Consider the following 24,100-nt stretch of genomic DNA (forward strand, 5'->3'; position numbering starts at 1 on the left):
GGGAGCCGGAATTCGGCTGCTTAGTGCTTGTTGTATGCTCTGATAGGAGCAGGGTCCAAGAAGCAGCCTCCGCAGGCTCCGCAGCCCTGGGCCAGGGCAGTTCCGGGACGGTTCCGGGAGCCGGAACTCGGCCGCCCCGCGCTCGGTGTTCGCTCCGATAAGATCAGGTTCTAAGAAGCACCCAGGCGCTGAACCCTAGCAATCTGTCTGCAAGCCGCAGGCGAATTGCAGCCTGAAATTACCTGATCTATGGCTGAATGAGCTGCGGTCAGTCGAAAACAGGGAAGGTGACGTCAGTTTACCAACATGGTGGCTGCTGGCCTCCTCTGTGGTCTGACCGGTGTGGAGAACCGAGATGGACCGCTTCCTTCCCCCGTCTCGAACCCAGAATTCAGCCCTGAGTACGGTGCTTGCGCGGCTGGCAGAAACTGCAGCGCTGTAACCCTGCGTCTCTATCCCAGCGCGTGCTGCAGACTCTAGCCGCGGGGCGATTTGCTGAATAAGCAGTGTTACCCTCCGTGCGACAAACCTCTCGCGTTTGAGCCCCCGTAGCCGATCCTCATGCCATGGAAATCCTTCCTCCAGGTTCCGGAGCACCCCACTATTGCTGGAAATTCCTAACAAGATATCCTTTAGCCGTCCTGACTTGTCATACTCCCACACAGTGAAGCAGCACACGGGGGCAATGCACTCCCCTCGCCGCCATCTTCCTTCTCCCCTCATTTTTTTCACTGTTAAGAATGATGTTTGCCTCAGGACTTTGTTAGATACTTTTGATCAGATAAGTTTTTTGTTATATATTTCAAACATCTATTAAAACCTCTAAGTAGTTTTTAATAGATGTTTGAACTATATCAAATACATTTTTGCACCAGTTGAGATGATTTTATATTTTTGTACTTAAATCTGTCAATATGGTCTATTTCATAGATATGTTACTTAAAAAAAAAAGCATTTGTTATCCAAAACATTGAACATTATCACAATACATTTTTATATAGTATGGAATTTATTTGGTTAAAGTTTTATAGTACTATTGCATCTATAAAAGTCTTTATATTTTCCTTCATAAACAATCTCTATTTTTCATTTCCTTGAATGTCCTTCTGAATATTGTGATAATATAAAGTTTATTAAATGGTTCTAGTGGCGATCTTCTTCACATGCTCATCAACAAACCTGTATCTGAGCAAATATATTTCCATGATCAGTTTCAGAGTGGTCTTGTTTTCTTAATCACTCCAATGAGGAAATCTTGACCTCCACATTTGTGGTGAAAAGAATAATAGATTTTGATTTAAAATTTAGTTATAAACTTCTTGTTCTGTAGCCTTCAGTTATTTAACCTTACTGCCATTTTCCAGATTCAGCACACTAACTCTCTGACCTCTTCCTTTTTAGCTCTCTTTCATGTATTTACTTCTGTCACTTCCAACAGCTTGGTTTTTAATTGGTGGAGACGCCGAAAAGCTCGGACCAACTCTGAGAAATTGTACAGTCGCTGGGAGCAGGATCATGACCTGGAAACTTTTGGACAACTGGGGTTATTCTATGAATACTTAGAAACAGGTAATTTCCATCCACCATTCTGAAAGAGTTGGCTTAAATAAAATGAGTGGTTTTTCAGATCTTAATATTTTTTTTCTGTCTTGTACTTAGTAGATGTTCAGTATCATTGGATGGAGGGTGAAAAGATGGGTGGATAAAAATGGATAAGTTAATTCACCATTTCTCTGTCTCACTAAACAGAACATAAATTAAAGTTTATTTCCAAAACAAATGAATCTTAGAGATATTTTTCCTGACAATTGAATGTTAATATTGTTGAAACAAATTAAGTCAGAATCACAGATTAACACCCTTCTCAAATTACTTCAGTGGCTATTTTTTCCTTGTTTGCCTTAGTGAAAGCTCAGAGAGAAAATAAGTTGGAAAACATTTCCAGAGTCTGACATGCATTTAATGTATATCCTTAATATCAGACTGAGAAGAATGTAAAAGCGGTTTTGCAGGATAGATACAATCTGAACATAATAAATGCATAAAATATTCAAGGGTTGGACAGAAAAGAAATGTTGAGATATGTTAGGAAAGTTAGTGCTGGGGACTGCTCTATAATCTGCTTAGAGTATTTCACCCAAGTGACTATCCTTTTCTGGTGGAATTATAGATGACAACTTTTTTTCATTGATTTCCAAGGCTCATAAAATCATGGAGCAATGCAGGAGATGACCTCAATCACCTACTCTTTATTGAGACCCATTGAGAGTTAATTTGTTCTGGAAACTTCCATTCATTATCTCTAATCTTAAAATAATTGTGCTGACTAGTCATTATTTGACACTTTACTTTTGAGAATACTGAAACTTAGCCTAATTAATTTTCTGTGAATCACAAATATTCTAGGTAAAGATCTGAGATTTGAACCTGGAAAATTCATACTGCTTCAACCAAATGTTTTCTCTTAATTTTCTATTAAGTCAGTAAAGATAGCAGGAGAGGAGAGAGTCCATATGTATTCACTTAATAACACACCTGATTCATTATTATGAAAAAAAGATGAAATACAGAAACATTCAGGACTAATTTTAAAATAGAAAACTGGTGGAAGATTCTTTCTTTTTTCTTTAAATGGAAAGTCATTTCTGTATTTCTCATTATATTTTCTTCATTCATGTGAAGAAAAGTTCAGGCTGTCAGCTGCATGGGTTCCAGCATTGCTAGAATCAAAAGAGCAAAAATAAGAAGAGAAGCCCACTTGCAAAGGTATAGTTCCCCTGCTAAGTCTTAATGAGGGGAGAGAGTAAAACTCAGAAAGATAACCAAGGTAATACATAAGATCAGGGCTTTAGCAGATACCTTATTCCAGAAATTTTGTTATTTCTTTGCCTACATATAAGGGGTATGTGTGGGTGGGTGTGGGTATTAGAAGCATCCAGATGTCATTCATCTCAAAATGTACATAGGATAACAAGACAAAAAAAAAAAACTCAATTATCCAAACACAAATTTATATGCGAATACAAATTTGAAGATTAGCATAAACCTAAACTTACCATAAAATAAAAGGCAAAGAACGCCAGTCGCGATGGTACACGCTTATGATCCCAGCAACTTGGGAGTCAGAGGTAGGAGAATTGCAAGTTCGAAACCAACCTCGGCAACTTAGTGAGGCCCTAAGCAACTTAGTGGGACCCTTTCTCAAAATTTAAAAAAAAATTAAAATTAATTAATTAAAAGATCTGGGGATATGGCATAGTGGCAAAGCATCCCTGAGTTTGTCCCCCATACCAAAATAAAATAAAGACAAAGAATAGATTATTTCTTCAGACAAGCAGATCTCCAAAAAAGCAAGAAAATATCTGAGGTATGCATCTAAGTTCTTTCCAGTTCTAACAGATAAGTCATTCTGCCTTCTATGTGGAGGATGCAATAGGCAGATGGAAAGAGGCCTGGTTTGTTTTACTGATATAGATCTCTTCAAATGAAAGAAGAGGCAGGAGTTTGAAAATGTGTTCCTCTCTTTTCTTCTTCATGAGTTAATGGTTCTTTTTTAATCTCTACAGTTATCCAATTTGGATTTGTCACACTATTTGTGGCCTCTTTTCCTTTGGCCCCTCTTCTTGCCCTTCTGAATAACATCATAGAGATCCGAGTGGATGCCTGGAAACTTACTACTCAGTATAGGAGACCTGTAGCTGCCAAAGCTCATAGCATAGGCGTTTGGCAAGACATACTTTATGGAATGGCCGTTGTTTCTGTTGCAACTAATGTAAGTGGACCTACTTTGGTTGGGTGACTGTGTCCTATTTTGTTTTCATAGGAATGGGGACATGTGAATGGTACTTAACTCAGTCTTTAGTTACGGTGATTTCATCGTGAGAGTAGGCCAAGAAGATAAAATATCCTAAACATTCATGCACTAAGTCATAAAGGAAGGAATTATGTCATGTAAACTCTTAAAAATACAAGAAAAAAGTACAATTACTCTTTAAAATGTCATGACAATCCATGACACAGTTTCATAGTGTGTGACAGATTAGAAAATAAATAATGATATGAAGAATACACATTTGCTTATGGTTAGAGAGCTTTTATGAAAAATTAAGAAGAAAACTAAATTCTCAACAGTACAAATTGTACAGTGCATATTTACCCATAATATATTTGAAAACTGAAGGTGATACTAACATAATCAAAGAAAAAAATCTAACCACTTAATTTTTATTCTTCTAAGTAAGCTTTGTATAATAGGAAATAATGATGAAATTATAGACAGAACAAAATTAAAGGAAAACATATAGGAATGAATTAAAATCACACTGACAGAGAAAAATTTCATACCTATACATGTTTTTTTTTAATTTATTTTTTAATATTTTTTAGATTTTGGTGGACCTTTATTTTATTCATTTATTTATATGCAATGCTGAGAATCAAACCCAATTCTTCACATATGCTATGCAAGCGCTCTACCACTGAGCCACAATTCCTAACCCCATATTTATATTTTTTAAAAAAGAAAACTGGAAAACATGAGCTGAGCATTTGACCTAAGATACTAAAGGAAATTTATGAAACACATCAGTAGAAGATATGTAAAAAAAGAATAAGTAAAAAAAATCATAAATAACCAAATTAGAAAACAAACAAAAGTAACATAATTGCTAATTAAATCAAGAACTGTTTTGTTGGAAAGAAATAAAAAAACAAAATTCTGGAAAAAAAATATGAGAGACTGCTATGTAGCCATTTATTCTAAAAAAATGTATTTGAAACTAACAGTTTCTTAAAAAATAAAAATATGTCAGATTTATTCAACAAGTGATAGAGAACCTAAATAGATTAGTAGCCAAAAAGTAATAACCATGGCTTTTTAAAAAATCTGATAAAAATGAAGATGCCATAGCCAGATGGATTTAAATTGACTCATCTGTTCTAAAGAAAACATGCTATTTGTATAATTCCAACACTTCATGAAAGAATTGAACACTAACATCCACATGAAATTGAAAGCTGAGATTAATTGTACTGAGCAATTAAGTATGGTTAATCAGCATCTGGTCTTCTATCTTTCCATTTCCTCCTTATCTGCCTCCTGTAAACACACACACACACACACACACACACAAACACAGCTAGATTATGGAGCTGGTCTAATCATGAGAATTTGGGTTAAGGACAGTAGTGAAAAGAAACAATCAGAAAAGTAAAAAGGAGCAAGGCATGGGGGGAAGTTCATGCTTCGTGGAGACAGATACATTTGGTTCAGTTCTCATTTCAGCAGCTTTGTAGTTTGTAAAATCTTGGAATAGTAATCTCTCACTATAAATAAGCTATTTCATGTTTTAAACCAAAGACTGGCATATGAGTAGAATGATTTATAATAATGTTTTAATCATTTTGCATCCATGTCTCTTGGGTACTGAGAAATATACAGATAGTACATTTGAAAAATGAGATTGACAGCTCACTATCTTTCTCTTGCTTTGTCCTTCAGGCTTTTATTGTCGCGTTTACATCAGACATCATCCCCCGTTTAGTGTACTACTACGCCTATTCAACAAATATCACGCATCCTTTGAAAGGATATGTCAATAACAGTCTGTCGGTATTCCTGATAGCTGATTTTCCAAACCACACTGCACCTTCGGAAAAACGAGAGTTCACCACTTGCAGGTTTCTTTTTGTCTAGGTTTTAATTTTTCCCTTTAACTGTATGTCTTACATTATCCATTTCTTTCTTGTCTTACAATGTAAAGGATTTACTAGAGTCAACAAAAACCTTTGATAAATAATGCATGCTAATTCTACAATTCACACATTATCTGATTCAAATTTGGGAAAATAGAATGTGTAAAAACAATATATTATGGGTAAATATCATGTTGATATCAGATAGTTTCTTATTTTGGTTAAGGATAGTAGAACTGTAAAAGAAAATAATCAGAAAAGTAAGAAGAGCAAAGTGTGGGCAAAAAGAACATGCATGCTTGGTGGGAGACAAATGCATTTAGGTTTGAGTCACATCTCAGCCACTTTGTAGTTATAAAATCTTGGAATACTAATCCCTCGCTATAAATCAGCTTTTTTGTGGCTTAGACCCAATATTGGTGTATTATTTTCAAAATTATTGCTCACCAACAAATGTCCTTAGTCTCAATGTGTAATATCTGTCTGTCATGCGGCATGATCATATTTATGTGGCATTTAACTTTCTTGAATTTATGTATGTGTCCTCAGAAAAAAAGGTAGAATGAGAAAGAAATAACATAATAATGTGAGAGTCTTCCCATTTAAGGGATTTTCTGTGTAGGGAATGTGAAATGGGATATGAATTTTTTTCCACATTCAGTAAGTCAAACACTGTGAGGATCTTTATATTATTTGAATTTAAAGATAGTATGTAGGTAGGTGGATAGGTAGGTAGGTGGGTAGGTAGATACCCATACACACCAAGATACCTTAACCTAATTTAAGCCTTAAAACACTGCCTCCTTTGGGATTCCAACAAAGAATGAGAAGAATGTTGCAAGGCAAATAGACAGAAACATGTAATATTCCATACTTAGACATCAAGGAATCATAGTATAATGTTTAAGAACATGGGCACTGATTTTTGTTTCATCACTTTCTAGCATCAGAAGAAATGTTATCCCATATCTAGTGACTTTTGTAGAAGAGAATGAGCTCACAGAGTTGAACATTAAGAAAAGTCCAGAAATTTAGTAAGAAACAATGATTTATGCTGTATCAGTACATGTAAGAGAAAACAGTTTCAAGAAAACAGAAATGGTCAACAATCTCAAATCCTATTCTTCAAAGGTTAAACAAAATGAAGATTAAACTGTTCTTTTAATTTAGTAAGAGAATACAAGCCGTTTTGGTGGAGAGAGGGATAGAACTACGTGGTGATGAGTAGGAAGAGAGAAAAATGGAGACAGCAGAGTTTGGTAACTGGAAGTTTGTCTTGAGGACATGAGAGATGTTTCAATTGTATGTTTCCTTTAGAGATCTTCTGCATATAAATAGCATGCAGCCATGGTTTTATATAAACAAGAAAATGTTTTATATTAACAAAAAATACAGTATTTGTTTTATCATCCTATGACCTGACTTTTGAGGTCAATGAACAGGGTAATAAAAGCTCATGCCAAGTCTCTATAGTTGAAATTATACTTAATTTTTTTGCTTTTATTTCTATTTTTTCAGGTACAGAGATTATAGAAACCCTCCTGAAGATGAGGATAAATACATTCATAATATGCAATTCTGGCATGTCCTTGCTGCTAGGATGACCTTCATTATAGTTATGGAAGTAAGCTGTTCTTAACTTTCCTTCCAGTTACTCTTTCCTCTCACTTTAGGTAGCTATTTCGAAAGGTACCTGCTCATCAGAAAGTTAGAATTACCTCTTTTTTTATAATTGATTCAAAATGAATTCTAATATTTTATATAACTAAAAAGAATCAATTAAAAGGATTGATTGTGCATGAAGTAGAGTCACACCATTCATGTAATCATGTAATCATGAATGTACACCTAGGGTAATGATGAACATCTCATTAGCTTTATCTCAATAAGTTATTTTGAAGGAAATATTTCTTGTCATAAGAGGCAGTTTATGTTTTCAATGCAGATGAGTTGCCCGCTATTTACTTACTCATGTCAAAGAGACCATGGTGACAGAAAAGGTAACGAAAAATGTCACCACATTTCCCTGAGATGAGAGAACGAAAGTGGTGCATTGATTTTATAGATTTTAGTTATTATATTCTGTTTCCAGAGGCAATTTTAAGTCACAACAATCTCATAAATTGTACTTATTCACCTTGACAAATAAATTGATGCCCTCCCAAAATAGGTGGTTGATTTAAGGTAAATCAAGGAAATTTTAAAAGTAGGCTTCTGATACCACCAGTTATGGGTGACAAGTTCTGCTGCCTCACACACTGAAGTATAACATTAGAGAAGCATGCCAAGGCAAGCATATAAAGCAGGGTTTATTTGTTTATTTATTTTCTGTGCCTATTTCTATGCTGTTTATTGTATCCCATTGATGAATTAGTATATTTCTCATGGTTGTGATGCTATTGTAAGGTCAATTTTCTTTGATTTTATTTTCCAATAGATTATTCTTTATTTTATTAGTTCTAATAAGTTACTCATGACAGCAGAAAGCTCTTTGGTTCATTGTACAGAAATGAAGCAGAAGTTTTTACTTCTCTGGTTGTTCATGAAGTAGAGTCACACTATTCATGTAATCATGAATGTACCTAGGGTAATGATATCCATCTCATTTCACCATCTTTCCTATTCCCATGCTCCCTTTACCCCCATCCCTTTTGTTCCATCCAAAGTTCCTCCACTCATCCCATGCCCTCCCTTATTATGGATTAGCATCCACTTATCAGAGAAAACATTCGACTCCTGGTTTTTGGGGATTAGCTTACTTCACTAAGCATGATATTCTCCAACTCCATGCATTTACCTGCAAATGCCATAATTTGATTCTATTTTAATGCTGAGTAATATTTCATTGCATATATATGCCTCATTTTCTTTATCCATTGATCTATTGAAGGGAATCTAGGTTGCTCTCACAGTTTAGTTATTTTGAATTGTGCTGCTATAATATTTAAGTGGCTGCATCACTGTACTATACTCTTTTTAGGTCCTTTGGGTATAGATCAAGGAGTAGGATAGCTGGGTTCCATTTTAAGTTTTCTAAGGAATCTCCATATTGTTCCAGATTGGTTGCACCAATTTGCAGTCCCATCAGCAATGTATGAGTGTGTCTTTTTCCCCACATCCTCACCAACACTTATTGTTGCTTATGTTCTTGATAACTGCCATTCTGACTGACTGGAATAAGGGTAGTTTTGATTTGCATTTCTCTAATTACTAGAGATGTTTAATATTTTTTCATGTATTTGTTGATTGGTTGTTTATCTTCTCCTGAGAAGTGTCCGTTCAGCTCCTTTGCCCATTTATTGATTGGGTTGTTTGTTTTTCTGGTGTTAAGTTTTTTTAGTTCTTTATATATGCTGGAGATTAGTGCTCTATCTCATGTGCCAAAATTTGCTTCCAAAAAGTAGACTCTCTCTTTATCTCATTGACTGATTTTTTTTTCCTGACAAGAAGATTTTTAGTTTGAATCCGTCCCATTTATTGATTCTTGATTTTATTTCTTATGCTTTAGGAGTCTTATTAAGGAAGACTAATCCAACATGATGAGGATTTGGGCCTGCTTTTTTTTCCATTAGGTATAGGGTCTCTGGTCTAATTCCTAAGTACTTGATCCACTTGTGAGTTGAGTTTTGTACATGGTGAGAGATAGGGGTTTAGCTTCATTTTGCTGCATATGGATTTCCAGTTTTCCCAGCACCATTTGTTGAAGAGCCCATCTTTTCTCCAATGTATGTTTTTGGCACCTTTGTCTATATGAAATAACTATATTTATGTGGGTTTGTCTCTGTGTCTTCTCTTCTGTACCATTGGTCTACATGTCTACTTTGGTGCCAATACCAGGCTACTTTGTCGCTATAGCTTTGTAGTATAGTTTAAGGTCTGGTATTGTGATGCCTCCTAATTCACTCTTCTTGTTAAGGATTGCTTTGGATATTCTGGGTCTTCTCATTAAAGGGATGAAAATAGGAAAAGAAGAACTCAAACTATCATTATTTGCTGATGACATGATTCTATACTTAAGGGATCCAAAAAATTCCACCAGAAATGTTCTAGAATTAATAAATGAATTCAGCAAATAGCAGGACATAATAGCATAATACCCCTAAATCAAATGCATTTCTATACATCAGTGATGAATCCTCTGAAATAGAAATTAGGAAAACTACCCCTCAGAATACCCTCAAAAAATGATAATAATACTTGGGAATCAATTTAACAAAAGAGGTGAAGGACCTCTACAAGGAAAACTACAGAACACTAAAAGAAATTGAAGAAGAAATTGAAGAAGACCTTAGAAAGAAAGAAATTGAAAGAAAATTGAAGAAGGCATTAGAAGATGGAAAGATCTCCCATGCTCTTGGATAGGCAGAATTAACATTGTCAAAATGGCCATACTACTAAAAGTGCTATACAGATTCAATGCAGTTCCTATTAAAATCTCACTAACATTCCTTATAGAACTAGAAAAAGCAACCATGAAATTCAATTGGAAAAATAAGAGATGCAGGGTTTATTTAAAAAGGGGTAATACAGACTTCTCCCAGTAGGGAGAATGGGGCCATAGCTGGTGTCCTATTATCCCTAGAAGTGAGAGTGTTTTGCCTCTTTTATAAATTCTATATATTTTCCTTTGTTCTCCTCTCTCTTCCTTGTTATTTCTCTCTTCTTCCTGCATATGTGACTAGGCCTAGGAGATGTTCCAGTGGAATGGCAAAAAGGTGAGAAGCAGATGGGCTGGAGGGGCCTATGTGAAGTGATCTGGGCAGGAAGAGGGCCCAGGTGCATTAATTAACAACTTTTACAATTCCCTATAGGGAGGGAAAATTCCTGGTATAGGTTACCTTAGCAACAGATTGGAGCAGGAGCAGGTTATCTTGATAAGGGTTGAGGAAGGACTGTGAGGACATTACTTCCCAGACCGAAATTTGCCTCCATTCTGTCCATCCAACCCGATATATCTGTCTATACTGACTTCGTCTTTAATTCTGGCTTCATTCTCCCCTCTAATTTTAAGAACTCCTTACAACTATAAGGAGAAGGGGCGACAACTTCTCTTATGGCTTCGAGCTGAGAGGGGGTGACATGGAGTGGGGAAAGCAGTTTGGAGTTTCCTTTTTAGAAATTAGGTCAGTCCCTCTCAGCTCGAAGCTGTTGGGAACAGGTTATAGAGTTATCTGGGGATGGGTACTTCTATGAGAGAGAGAAACAAAAAGACATGAGTACTGAAATGAGATTAATGCAAAATAAATGTTGCAGCATCTGGAACACGTCAGTGAATATCATGAAGATGAAAGAAGTCAATAAAATTGTCCCTTTATCCTTTAACAAGGCTGGAGAGGGCAAGGCCTTTATTTGGGAATATAAATCTTTAACATTGTCAGAGTTATCAGGAATGTACACACACACTTTTAATGTCACAGATGTCCATCTCCATAAGGTGTAGTTAAGCTATTTAACATCATCTGATTTTGTAAAATATCTTTTTACTGGTGTGACCTGTTATTTAGTAAAGATCTTTTTATTTTGGTACTTCAGGCTAGATAATCATACTAGCAAACACTGAGCCTACCCATGTAGAGGTTAGGAAAATCTATAGGCCTTAAACTGACTAAGAACTTCTGACTCTGGCAGTTTTTCTTGATAGTTATCAGGTATTCCTGCCTAAGAATCTGTCTTTTGTAGCCTCCAGTCTTATTTATTCTTAGGGGCTAACACAAGTGTGTATCTTAAGTTAAAGTTAACTATTGCTTCTTCTTTTATATGCTCAGGAATTACTTTGGTTTTGTTTTAACTGCTTTGGCTAAGTGTTTAAGATCAAGCTGGTCAAATGGACTTCATTCAGATCTATTGTTGAGTCAGCTGAGTTCTCTTGGGAGTCAGTCTTCAGGAACTTAAGAGCAGCTTCTTAGCTCTTTAGTTCCATTTGCTTGGAAGCATCAGGGATATCTCACTTCTCCAATGACTCCACTCTTGCAAGTGCACTGATTGGCTTTCCTTTGCAAAGCTCTTTAGAGAAGTTCCCTTATTCCCTGGGTTTAGGCGGACTTAGAGGGCAAGAGACAGATGATGGTTTTCTTGGCCCTTTTGTTTTAAATTCAATCTTTAATTCTTGATCTTAAATATCCAGCAAGCCAGTCTCTCCAGTCTCACATATCTCTCACCATTCATTATATTATGGATCCTCTTTTGTGGAATATCTAATATATTTACAGAGACAAGACATGCATGAAAAGATAACCAATACAGAGGGAGTATTTGACGTGTTACAAATCCTAAGTTTGATTGCTACAAATCATAAGGAAGGCCATTAAGGGAGAAGGAAAACAAAGTTTGGCACCTTTTTACCCTGCAGAAAATCCCAAAATAAACAATGCTGACACATGGACATTCAATTCCATTCAGGTTCTTTTGAATTTGTTTTTATTATCATCAAGGTTATACATGGAAGTTTAAAAATGAAATAGTTTGACATGGCCATAAAGGAGCCTTCTCATGCATTTCTCCTCATCCTCATCTTAATCTCCAAAGGCAAATATTTTAGCTTCTTAAACCCACTTTTCTGATATCATACCTCTGGCAAAACAACATCCCCATGCAAAGAGTTTTGAATAAGAAATTGTAGATTAGTGACAATAGTCAAGTTCTATAAATTGTGACTTTAGAAATAATAGTCACATCTGCTTCATGGATTATATTCTGAACACATTGATTTTACTGTAATTTTGTTTTCCCTCTTTCATACTCTATTTTTCCCTCCCCACTTAGTTCTTTATTAATTTATTACTCTTTTATTTCTACATTTCTCATCAGAAGTTAAGATCACCTTTCTATCCAGTAAATGGTATTGGGAATCTTTTTTGGTTTGCTAGTTTAATTTGTTGAAGCACATCTTCCAGTAACTTTCTCAGTTTGGGATGGTCAACTTTTGATATCTTGAATATTCCAAAAAGGCTTTTTGTTCCCAAATGATTATTTGTTACAGAATTCAAGATTGAAAGTTATGTTCCTTATTGTTCCAACAGCTTTATGTATTCTTGAAATGTTTTAAGACTTTTCTTCATCTTTCAGCTTTCAGGGTTGTTTTGAAATTAAATGCCATTCTTATTTCCTACTCTTTGTTTATGGTCTCCTTTGAAGCTCAATAAGCTTTAGAAATTTTCTCAGTAACCCCTACTTCTGTAATTTTTTATAACAGTTCCTCACTATTTAACAACATAGTCATTGTGGACACTTAGATCTGAAAACATACTTACCTCTCAAGTTGAGAGCATTTACTTGTATCATTTCCTTAATAATTGTTTCTTTTTGCTGTTGTTGTTGTACCTCTCTGTTTCTAATTTATTATTCAGGTAAATAATTCATATTTTCAAATTCTAATAACCATTTATTTTCTCTTTTATAATGTGATAGATTGATACCTTTGTTTTTTATTCTACTATTCTTTTGCTCCTTTTTGCTTTAAGTTCCTGTTTGTATATTTTTCTCTTTTTCTTTCACGTTAGAGACTTACCTAGTTGGTAGTTTTGCTCATGCTTAAGAAAGAGGCAATTAAAAGGTGATTCTAAACTTTATAAGCCTACAGTTGGATTGCACTTGAGAGATTTCACTGTAGAGTGTAAAGGGAGTAAACCAAAAATTTCATTGGAAAACCACAAAATTTTGGTAAATGCAGTTGTACTTTCATCAGTGGGTTATTTTACTCATGGGGAAAAATCCTCCAACTTCTTGTTCATGGAGAATTTCATGGTTGCCTGTGTACTGAGAGCTGAGCAAGGCAAGTGAACCTGGGGTCTCTTAGTGTATTATGCTGCACTTCCTTTTTATAAACTTTTGTTTTCAGTATGTACCACAATGCCATCCTTGGCTATGTCGATGTCTCTAAATCCACAGCTGTCTTGTGTAAAAGTGAACTGTTCAGCTGCTACATGGGTGGAGTATGGAGAGAGAGAGAGAGAGAGAGAAGGTCTGAATGTTCTGTTGGCATTTTGCAAAAATTTTTAATTTTTTTTTTTTGTACCAGGATGGAAGCCAAGGGTGCTTTACCAGTAAGCCACAATCCCAGCCCTTTTTATACTTTATTTAGAGACAGGTTCTCACTGAGTTGATTTAGGAACTCACTGAATTGCTGAGGTTGGTTCTAAACTGGTGATCCTCCTGCCTCAGCCTACTAATCCGCTGGGATTACAGGCTTGAATCAGTGCTCCCAGCTTTAATTAATACCCTTGTTTTCAAGTTCAACCTATATAATGATTTCTTTCCTGAACTTTTCTGAAGATCTAAAACAAAATTGTTTGTGTCTTTTCAGTTTCCACTCTCAACCACCACATCACCAAGTTTAAATGCTTCCTTTATACTTGAAATTAATTCTTTCACAAATATTTTACTAGCTCATCAGGAAGAAATAGAAATAAAATGTATATTCAGTAATTAAACTCAATTGAATTTTCTCTAATTATGTATTTAAATTATATACTTGTTAAATGCCAGTGTATGGATGATGATAGTAGGACAGGGTTCTTGGTAGCCCAAGAACTTCAAGCTTCATGCATTTCATTGAATGAGTGAGATTATTTATAAGGATTTCCCGCCAGATGGTTAACAATTCTAACAGTATCTTTGTTTTCCCTTTATATTTTTTCTAGCACATTGTGTTCTTGGTTAAATTTTTGTTGGCCTGGATGATTCCTGATGTTCCAAAAGATGTTGAGGAGAGACTCAAACGAGAAAAGTTAATGACTGTCAAGATTCTCCATGACTTTGAGCTCAAGAAATTAAAAGAGAACTTGGGAATTAATTCAGATCTATTTTCCAAGCAAGTCATGATGGAAGAAAGCAAAGTACAGCTGGCTAAATCAACAATCTAATCAGCATAATGAAAAAGCAGCTGGTTGCCTGTCTCACTCCAATTTTTTTCTCTGGGTTTAGGGCCAGAGGCCAAAAGCCATGTGTCAATTTTACTCCTTTTTTTTTTTTTTAACTCAATTTTATATACTTTCATAAGAGGCCAACTTTGTGATATTGTTCACATAATCCTCTGGGCCCTTCCCAGATATTGTTTTCTAGGGTCCTATAAATGATTGTTGAAAGCACATGTAGAATCAGATTATGGGAAATCATGGTGTTTTGCAGTTCAGAATGAAACACTGAACTGGGGCTGTCCCTTCTCCTTGCAGTGCATCTGCACATTTTTATGGTCTTCTTTTGGGTTGCTTATATCTCCTCCCCATCAAGAAAAATGTTACATAAAGAAAGGGAGCAGAGAGACCTCCTGAGTCACATAAATCCTGCCATTTTAAAATCTGCAAGTGAAACACCAAAATCAGATGACATAATAAAACTCACATATTAAAGAATATTGGTTAAATATCATAGCAGGAGTTTGTTCCTGAAATTGTCCAATAAAAGTTAAACTCCATCATACTCCCAGATACTTCTTCCAGGCAAATGCAGAATTCATTTTTTTTCTAAAGACTAAATGTTTGAGTTTCAACAGAGACTAACAACAAGTTACTTAATGATAATACTTTGGTAACTATAATTTCTAGACTGTGGATTGTCTTATCTGGAAAACCACATTACAAAGTCGTTAGGTCTTCAAGTGAGTGAAAGGTATTGGAGAAAGTTACCTATGTTTTCTTAGCAGTTAAAGAATGCATATTTATGTATTCACTTCAATCTAGAAAATTGTTAAAGTTTTTTAAATTACTTTTCTTCTGGAATGCCTGTTTTGCATCATGAAGCCTTTTTGAGCACAAGTTATTTGTATAAGCTAAGTAAAGTTATTTATGAAATGCGGTCTATTTGCTTAAAGGAGTTTTAACTCTGAATAAGTTTACAGCATTTTCATATCGGTGTATCACTGTACACAATGCCCAGTGCCTTGTTCCTATGCCTTTGACACATGAGAGATCATATTATTGGCTGTTGATTTGACACAATTTATCAAATATAAACTTATCTTAGAGAAATGACCAAAAAGTTTAACACCAAGGGAAAAATCAACAAAGTAAAAATAATGTGATGGACTTGATAGTCAAGTGAACAATATTTGTCAAATTATTCCTCTCGAATTTAGACCTGTGTACATGTACAACAATTTTAGCTCTTATTCTGTTTAACAAAGTATTATATTTGTGTGTTACAACTAGAGAGAAAGAGAGATGCAGTCTAATTATATACCATATGATTCTCTAGTTTCAAATTACAGGTCAGTTCCAAAGGAATAGTGTTTATCACACACAAAGAAACTGTATCACAAGATTTTTTAAAGTAGTATTTCTTAATCTAATGTAAATGAATTTTATAGCATTGCTAATATTAAATATATGACAGATGAACAATATTAACTACTGATTAATATTAAGCATTTAAAACTGGGGATTATGCATTCTATAAAACTGTAAGGCCATTACCCCAGTATTGGAAGAACCAATTTGTCATCCACTGGGCATATTTCATGAACATTTTTGGGTAACTTGAACTCATAATTGAAAGATGATTATATATGTGGAGGAGATATATTTCATGCTTGAGAAAACCAGTCAGGGTTACCATGAAATAAGCCCCAGACACAATAATATTATTACCTTGTCAAATCAAACTGCATTATTACAGTGAACATTGTACACAAGTTCATATTGTTTCCTTCCTGGGTGCTGATGAAAATAAGGAAGAGCATGGACTTTAATTTCTTGGATATACAATTTTATTATTTTATTTTTATGGCTTGAAGTATTTAGAAGAGCGAGATAGTAAGATAAAGACAAATTTAACTCATAAAGTTACCTGTCCACTACAGCTTTAAAACAAATGTACCCAAGTGTTGGGTTAATAGAGAATATACGAATAAACCAGCAAAAGAAGAAATTGTTTTTAAGATAATTAATTCTTATGATTGATGGTACTTTCCTTTTAAAATATATTGATATATTCTTTGTATTCACCTTGTGATTTCTTACTGAGAAGTTTCTTCTTGTTTTAGAGATTTTAAAATTAAATATTGGTATCACTTTCCTCATAGTTTGCAAACGAAAATCAGAAGCCAAATGTATTCAAATATTTGTTTCATCTAACCAAATCCATTGGTTTTTATTGGAGGGCTGGATTAAGAGCACCTGAACACCAAGTATAACTTCATGGTGATCAGCATTCGAGTTGTTTTTGTCCCTTAATCAAATTGAGGTCACTTTTTCTTTTCAGAAATGTTCCAGGGAACATTTGAGATCTTATGTGAAATAAAATGTTTCAGCCAAAAAAAGAAAACAATAACACATAACTCTTTTCAAATGTTCTCTCTCATTCTTACCTTCATCAATTTTTATTTGCATACAAGAAACAGAATCCTTTAAAATATTTATTTTAGATGAATCTATCAAAAAGGAAGGGTCCTAATTAAATGCTCTCTTAAGTTTACTACATCTCATGGATGTTCCTGGCTTTAACATTCTTCTTTTAAGCCAAACTATTAAGCAAGTTCTCCAGAGAAGATGAGGAAAAAGAAGCAGAGCAAAGGAGGAGTGTTGAGAGCCACAGCGGAAGGGGCCCCAGCAAACTTCCAGCTGCCGGCTGATGATTGGCTCACAGTGGCCCCAGCAACATCTAGCTGATTGGCTCCTCGGCCCCAGCAACATCTAGCTGATTGGCTCCTCTGCGGTGATGCTCATTGGACTGTTTCCCTGCCCTTTCAGACCACGGAGCTGCTCATTGGGGGACTTTTTTGGCTCCGCCCACGTGACCCAGCCAATCGGCCTCAAGAGCAGGAGGATTGTGGGAGGTGGAGAGAGGCTTGTGTGGGAGAGAGAGGCTTGTGAAAAGCCGGTGGTGGCAGTTGAGGCTCTGAGGATTTTTCCTGAGAGGCTGTTTTGTTTGGCGTGTGTGGTTCTAAAAATAAAGTTAGTTTCTTTTGACAAGTGGCTCCTGATTGTGCCCAGCCAGACTGCGGCATTTGGTGGCTCGCACGTGGAGCGAACCCGCGACCTTGGCGTTATCAGCAGAAAGTATTTATTCCTTTGGATCCTGCTTGTGTTCCTTTAGGAGAGAGAGGTACTGTGCAGATGCATGGCCACTGTGGGTGGAAAGAAGCACCTCTCTCCCATGCCATCTTATAAAAGTCGGAGAAAAACTAGAGAAACTTCAAGGAGACAACTATTATGTGTCAAAAGTAAAAGTTGGTTCCAAAATAATGCCAGGCCCTATGAGAGTAGCTATGGATCTCTGGGAACTTACTCCCTTTGAGAGTGAGGAATTTATACTGCCCATTCATAAAGGGAATCTATTGTTTTAAAAGAACCTCTCAGGATGGTCATGGTGGCACACACCTGAAATCCCAGTAGCTCTGGAGACTGAGGCATGAGGATGGCAAGTCCAAAGCCAGCCTCAGCAACTTAGTGAGGCCCTAAGTAATTTTACAAGACCCTGTTTAAAATAACAAAAAGGTCTGGGGATGTGGCTTGGTAGTTGAGAGCCCCTGGGTTCAATCTTCGGTACCAAAAAAAGAAAGAAAGAAAGAAAATAGAACCTGTCTCATCTGTGTTTTGTGTCAGGAATAGGGAATAGCTCTTATGTAATTGAAGATTATAAAGGAATGGCCTTACCAGAAGACCATTGGTTGGACTGGAAGTATGCCATGAAGAATCCTGTGACTATTGTGTTGCTCTTTTTTCTAGACACATTTTTTACTGTTCAATTTTCTGTGTAATGATTTTTAAGTATAACTATTCCAGCATTATGTAAAAATTGATAAGAATGTTCAAAAGTAACATGTAGTGTGGCTTAATTTGTGTGAGATGCATGCTTCCAGTCCCCAAAAATGTTTGACTAGATTTCTCTGTTTGTGTGAGGTTGTATGCCCTGGGACTAATCCAGAAAATAAGTGCTCCTTTTTGTTTTCTCTCTTTCTTTTTTCAGGAAGAGGATACACATGTATGCAAAAAATTTCTCTTAAGTAATATGTACATAAATTTCAAGAGACTTAAACTTGCTCAGTGAATAAAGTGATATTAAAATAAACTTTTGACATAATCTTAAATTTATTTTTCAAGTAAAACTCAGATATAGTTATTTCTGAGTTTGAGTGCTTTTAAGAGAGATTTTTGACTCATGTTGTTGTTTAGAGATATTTAAATGCACACATACATCATGGTTCATTCAGGAAATACATTTTTTACTCACACAGAGAGCAGATCCTTTAAGTAAGAAGCTAGAAGGTCTAGAAAAAAGGGAGAATGTGATAGTTCCTATTTCGCTGTCTCTTCAGTTTTTCTACTTTGGAAAATGATAAAGATGAACAGAAAGATCCACAAGGAAAAATAATGTGTTGAAATACTTTCTATTTTTTTTTCAGTCTCATTTTTTTCCCAGAAAGAAGTCCCCAACGACTTCCATTGGAAGTATCTGAACTACTTACTACTTGTTGGAAATGCAGACTTCCTAGGCCCTATCCCAGATCTCTAGATGCAGAGTCACTGAGAAAGGAGATTTTTAAAAATCTGTAAACTCTCAGGCATTGTCTCACACGTGAGTTTTGGGGGACACCTAATATCTAAACCATAATAATATTGTAGGGAAGAAAATGAATTTTTATTAACAAAAGTGACCTTTTGTAATTGTAAAAGACTGGGGAGTAATAATGGTCTAGAAAAAAGATCAGGAAAAATCTGACAAGGCATTATTCATCTCTCCTGAAACACTGTCATGGGAGAACAACTTGGAGCTTGCAGGGTCAACTAGTGCTGAAGAGGAACTGGGAAAGAGAGCTCCTGAGGTCCATGGGAAGGGATATTTCTGTGTAGGTGCTGCTGCTTTGAATCTGCAGCCAAGTTTGACTCATGGCCCTGGGACCAACTGCTGATCAGGAAGTGCAGGATATAGAGAGGAAAGGAGAATGGAGACAGGCTAGAGCCCTCTGGACACCTTTCCATGTGTCTTTAACATGTTGATACTCAAAGACCTTCTGGAAAAAAAATGGCTCTTGCTTGATTTCTGTCTGCCTCTTTGGCTAAGACTGTCTGACATCGTATAAGGCAACAAATTCATGAAAATAAAACTCCAGCTTCACTAATTTGACATAGTACATACTGCTATGGAGACCAAAAATGAAAATTAGAAAGTTTAATTGGCCAATTGAACTGTATGATTAGCAAAATAGGTTTAATTTACCTTCTTAAATTAATAACTGAAGAATAGAATTTTCCTTCTTTTCAATCACAAACATTTAAAAAATCTGATCAAATACCAGATCATAAAAAAAGCCAAAACCAATAAATTTTAAAAGACAGAAATCAACCAGATAGGTTTATTTGCACACAGTAAAATGAAATTAGAAGAGATAATTAAAATATAACTAGGAAAATTATATGATAAATTTTTGAAATACCTTGCATCAAAAGAGAAAGTGAACTGGAATTTAGAAGAAAAATTAATTATGTGGTCCCAAAAATACTGTACAGTTTAATTTTTGTGTGATATATTAGTTATAAGTGGTGGGTAGTTTTTAGGGGAAATGTGTACTATTTAACTAGCCAATTCATAAAGATAAAAAACAAGCTAAGCCTGTAACAAAGAGAATAGTATATAAACAAATAATTAAAAGGAAGGAAAACCTCTTAATTGGAGAAATTCAGGCAAAGTATACACAAAATATTATTCTTAATGGGAACATATTAGACTATCCCTTTATAATCCACAATACAAAGTCACACTTTCAGCAATAATAGCCTGGATTTTGTTTAGACTATTATAATCCTGATAAAAAGTTGAAAAATTACATAAAATACTTTAAAAATTTATTGAAAGCACTGGAAAAATATAAAGAGGCCTGTTAGAACAAATAACTAGGAGGAGAGGGAAAAGTAGAGAGAGAAGTGGGCCTGCTGTGTGGTAATTTTTCTATTTGAGGAAATTAGAGATCCAAACATAAAAATGATAGTTGAAAAGAACCAAAGTTCAGTTGAGTTTTCAACAGATTTAGTGCCTGGGGAAAATATTTGTTTGGGATCTATTAAGAACAAGAAGCCCTGTTAAAATCCCAGCACTATCTGTTGGAATATTCCATATATAAGGACACAGAAAGTTTAAGAGAAAGAATGGATAAAGAGATATTTCTTGCAAACACTGAAATAAAGTATATCTATATTAATAGCAAACAAAGTAGATTGTGATGAAATGCTAGAGACTGAGCTATTCTATGATATTAAAAAGATACTTCCAAGAATATATAACTATTCTAAATATGTATTCATCTAATGACAAGTAGGAAAAAATATAAAAGAAATGTTGACAAAGGGATAGTAAGCCCACAACTTTGGAAATGTTATCATTCTTTTAGTGATGAATGGGCCAAACTGGTGCCGGGATGGGGTAGTGTGGAGGTTATGCAATTAAGACACAGAACACTTGAATAATGCACTCAACTTGATCACTAGTATTATATCTCATAATTGCAACACAAACATTCTTTTCAACATTCATAGGATGTTTTTCAAAAGGGAGCATATTGTGGGCAGTAAAGCAGAGAAAATTAATCTCAGATGACTAAAACCATTCAGAAAATTTTCTGAACGTAGTGAACTCACCTCGAACACAATAACAGATAATTAGACAATCAACAAAATGTTTGGAAATTAAGCAATAGACATAGTTCTCAGTATCATATGGATCAGAGAGGAAATTTCAATAAATATTGGAAAATGTGAAAAAAATAAATATTAACATTTCAAAGTTTGTGAGAAACAGCTAAATCACTGTTCTGAGGGGAAATAGCTAGAGATCTTAATGCACATATTAGTAAAATAGGAATTATGAAGTACAGTAAAGCTTATGCCTCAAACATGTAAAGGGAAAATGAACAAAATAAATCCAAAAACTAGAGAAAAAATAGTGTTGTTTGAAATCACTGAAATGGAAAGCAAACTTACATGGAGAAAAGTAACAAGTATGAAGCTTAATTCTTCCAAATGATTAAAAAATTGATACACATCTAGCAAGAAACAATCAAGAAGAGAGAGAAATAATAAATTGCTAAAACCTAGAGAATATGGGCTAGGCTAAACAGTAACTATTAATGCAATAGTATTAAATTTGACTTTTTTAAAATTAGAAAGTTCTGTTTAAGAAAACTTTGTAAGACTATGAAAATATATGCCTTTAACAGATAAAGAGAAGATATTTCCACAGGAAAAGACACATATCCAGAATATATAAAGTTCTATAAATTTATGAAAAAGTCAACAGCTCAATGTTTCAAATTTAAATCTGTCTGAATGAATATGAATTTATACTTAAGATAATCTGTTATTTAAAAAAAAAGCCAAGTGCAACATAAGTTTTATAGCACGCTATATTTCATGTAAAAAATAATTGCGTAAGGAAGGAAGAAGATGGTGGAACAAAGGTAGGCAGCATTTTTTTAATATTTATTTTTTAGGTGTAGATGGACACAACACAATGCCTTTATTTTTATGTTTTGCTGAGAATCAAATCCGGGCCCACCCCTCCCCCCACGCTAGGCAAGCTGTCTACCACTGAGCCACAATCCCAGCCCCTAGGCAGCATTTTTAACCCTCTAGAAAAGAAGCAGTAAAAGAGCTGACTGGAGAGGTGGCGAGAAACTGATGTGACTCCATTTTTAAAAATAAATAAATAACAGCAGCTTCTACCTCAAGGCCTGTCCTAAGGAAGGGGACGTGACCCTTATCCTTGGAAAAACCCTCAGAGCACTCTTAAACACATACCCACCCTGTTGAGTTGTTTGTCTACAAATAACAGGAGAGATCTGGGGTGCCAGGTGTCCCTGACTCACCCCCTAGCAACCTCCAATCAACATGAGACAGGGAAAGTACCTAGGATGCCAGATGACCCCCCAGTAGTTTATGGTGGTTGATAACATGCTGAGAAACCATGTAGTTTAGCACGTACACCCCCTTGTGGCTTAAACCAATCAGTTCAAAGGAATCCCCTTCTTGTACTAACCCATCACCCTTACCCAACTTGTTCCTGCCAGTGAATGTGCTAATCAATGTTAAAAGTGGTTGTTTGATTTTCCTGCAGTATGGAATGATTTGCTGTGTGATGTTGTGTCGCATAGAGTATCCCCCCCAAAACCTATAAAATCTCACTGAACAAAGGACCGGGACTCACTCCCTGGGGCCGCTGTGTCGGGAATGGTTGTGAGTCCAGGCTCGAGCTTGCAATAAAGACTCTTGTGTGATTGCATTGGATTCAGCTCCTGGAGGTCTATTGGGGTCCCAAGAATCTGGCATTACAATGGATGACAGTACATACTCTAATACTCAATATTGGACAGCTTGAGACTTGCAGGGACTTGAAGATTGGTCACTGAAGCATGATAAGGACAAAATCCTTACCCCTGAACCAGGACCAACATGGATTTAGGAGGGAGGGGTAACAAAGAGAGAAACAGGGAGAGGAAAAAGCACATAAGCTTACTTCCTTGACAACAGAGAGAAAGAAAAGCAAACCAAGTTAAAACATGATAAAATCAGTGAAGAACAGCAAACTCAGTGAAGGAGATGGAGCTGTTTAACCCAAATTGTGAGCTAAAAGCCATGCCCGACATGGCAGTCACAGCTAGCAGCCTCTCTAGGAGAAATGAAATCGATACATCTACTCTCTACCTTAAGATAACAACAAATATAACCAGAGGGAACACTTGTGAAACAGGATGTCTCAATAATTCGTCTACAAGGAATTTGTACAGGGATCACTGCCAGCTGAAAGTAACTGACACTCTCTTCCTTCCACCATGGACAAGGGAAGTAGAGCAGGATGGAGAAAACCTGAGAGCTAATCCTCCCAGGGAGTGCTAGCACTGACCCAGCACTTAACACAGCCTCTGCAGGAGCTCAGGCAAAGATGGGAGTGGATGGACGTGATTCACAGCCACAGGCAGTGAGAGCCCAGACCCAGGTGAGCCAATGGTCTTCATCCCAGGTACTTGAGGGAAACATGCCTGTGATTCACAACCTCAGGCAGTAAGCTCAGACAAAAGTGGGCCAAGTTTCTATTCCAGCCAGCAGAGGAAAGAGGCACCCATGATTCACAGCTGCTGACAGTGAAGCCTCAGATGCAGACAGTCATTAGACTCTATGATAGTTTAAACAAGACCCTATGGAGGGGAACGAGTGTATAGCATCCTGCAGTAATCACTGTAACTGACATCCCTCAGGCCTGCATCCTGTGCACCTGCACCCAAGAGAAAAAAAAAAAAAAACCACAAAACACAAAACAGCACCCTCCAAACATGCAGCCCCAGGCACCTGAGATGACCAATAAGAACCTTAGCCCCTCTTTTCTTTCTTACATTACCTCAAATACCCCCATCAAATTTTGTCTTTTTTTCTCTTGGATTTACATTATTCATTTCTACCATTTTAAATATTCCTTCTATGAC

General features: G+C 35.9%; 1 protein-coding gene and 1 long non-coding RNA gene across 6 annotated transcripts in view; both read left to right on the forward strand.

Moving 5' to 3' along the window:
* Positions 1–14,687, forward strand: part of Ano5 (anoctamin 5) — a 108,289-nt gene extending 93,602 nt beyond the window's left edge. For all 5 annotated transcript variants that reach the window (XM_015477708.2, XM_048788495.1, XM_048788496.1 and 2 more), the window contains 5 exons: positions 1,439–1,569; positions 3,567–3,772; positions 5,501–5,679; positions 7,213–7,318; positions 14,334–14,687. In XM_015477708.2, the coding sequence (XP_015333194.2) occupies positions 1,439–1,569; positions 3,567–3,772; positions 5,501–5,679; positions 7,213–7,318; positions 14,334–14,555 (844 nt within the window). In that variant the 3' untranslated portion in view covers positions 14,556–14,687. The remainder of the gene's footprint in view (positions 1–1,438; positions 1,570–3,566; positions 3,773–5,500; positions 5,680–7,212; positions 7,319–14,333) is intronic.
* Positions 14,688–15,064: 377 nt separating this feature from the next.
* LOC125612084 lies at positions 15,065–18,699 on the forward strand. The gene is made up of 2 exons (XR_007342385.1): positions 15,065–17,209; positions 17,682–18,699. It is a non-coding gene; the product is annotated as an uncharacterized LOC125612084 (long non-coding RNA).
* Positions 18,700–24,100: the final 5,401 nt, after the last annotated feature.

This window comes from Marmota marmota, unplaced genomic scaffold (assembly GCF_001458135.2).
Source record: "Marmota marmota marmota unplaced genomic scaffold, marMar, whole genome shotgun sequence".
NCBI lineage: Eukaryota > Metazoa > Chordata > Mammalia > Rodentia > Sciuridae > Marmota > Marmota marmota.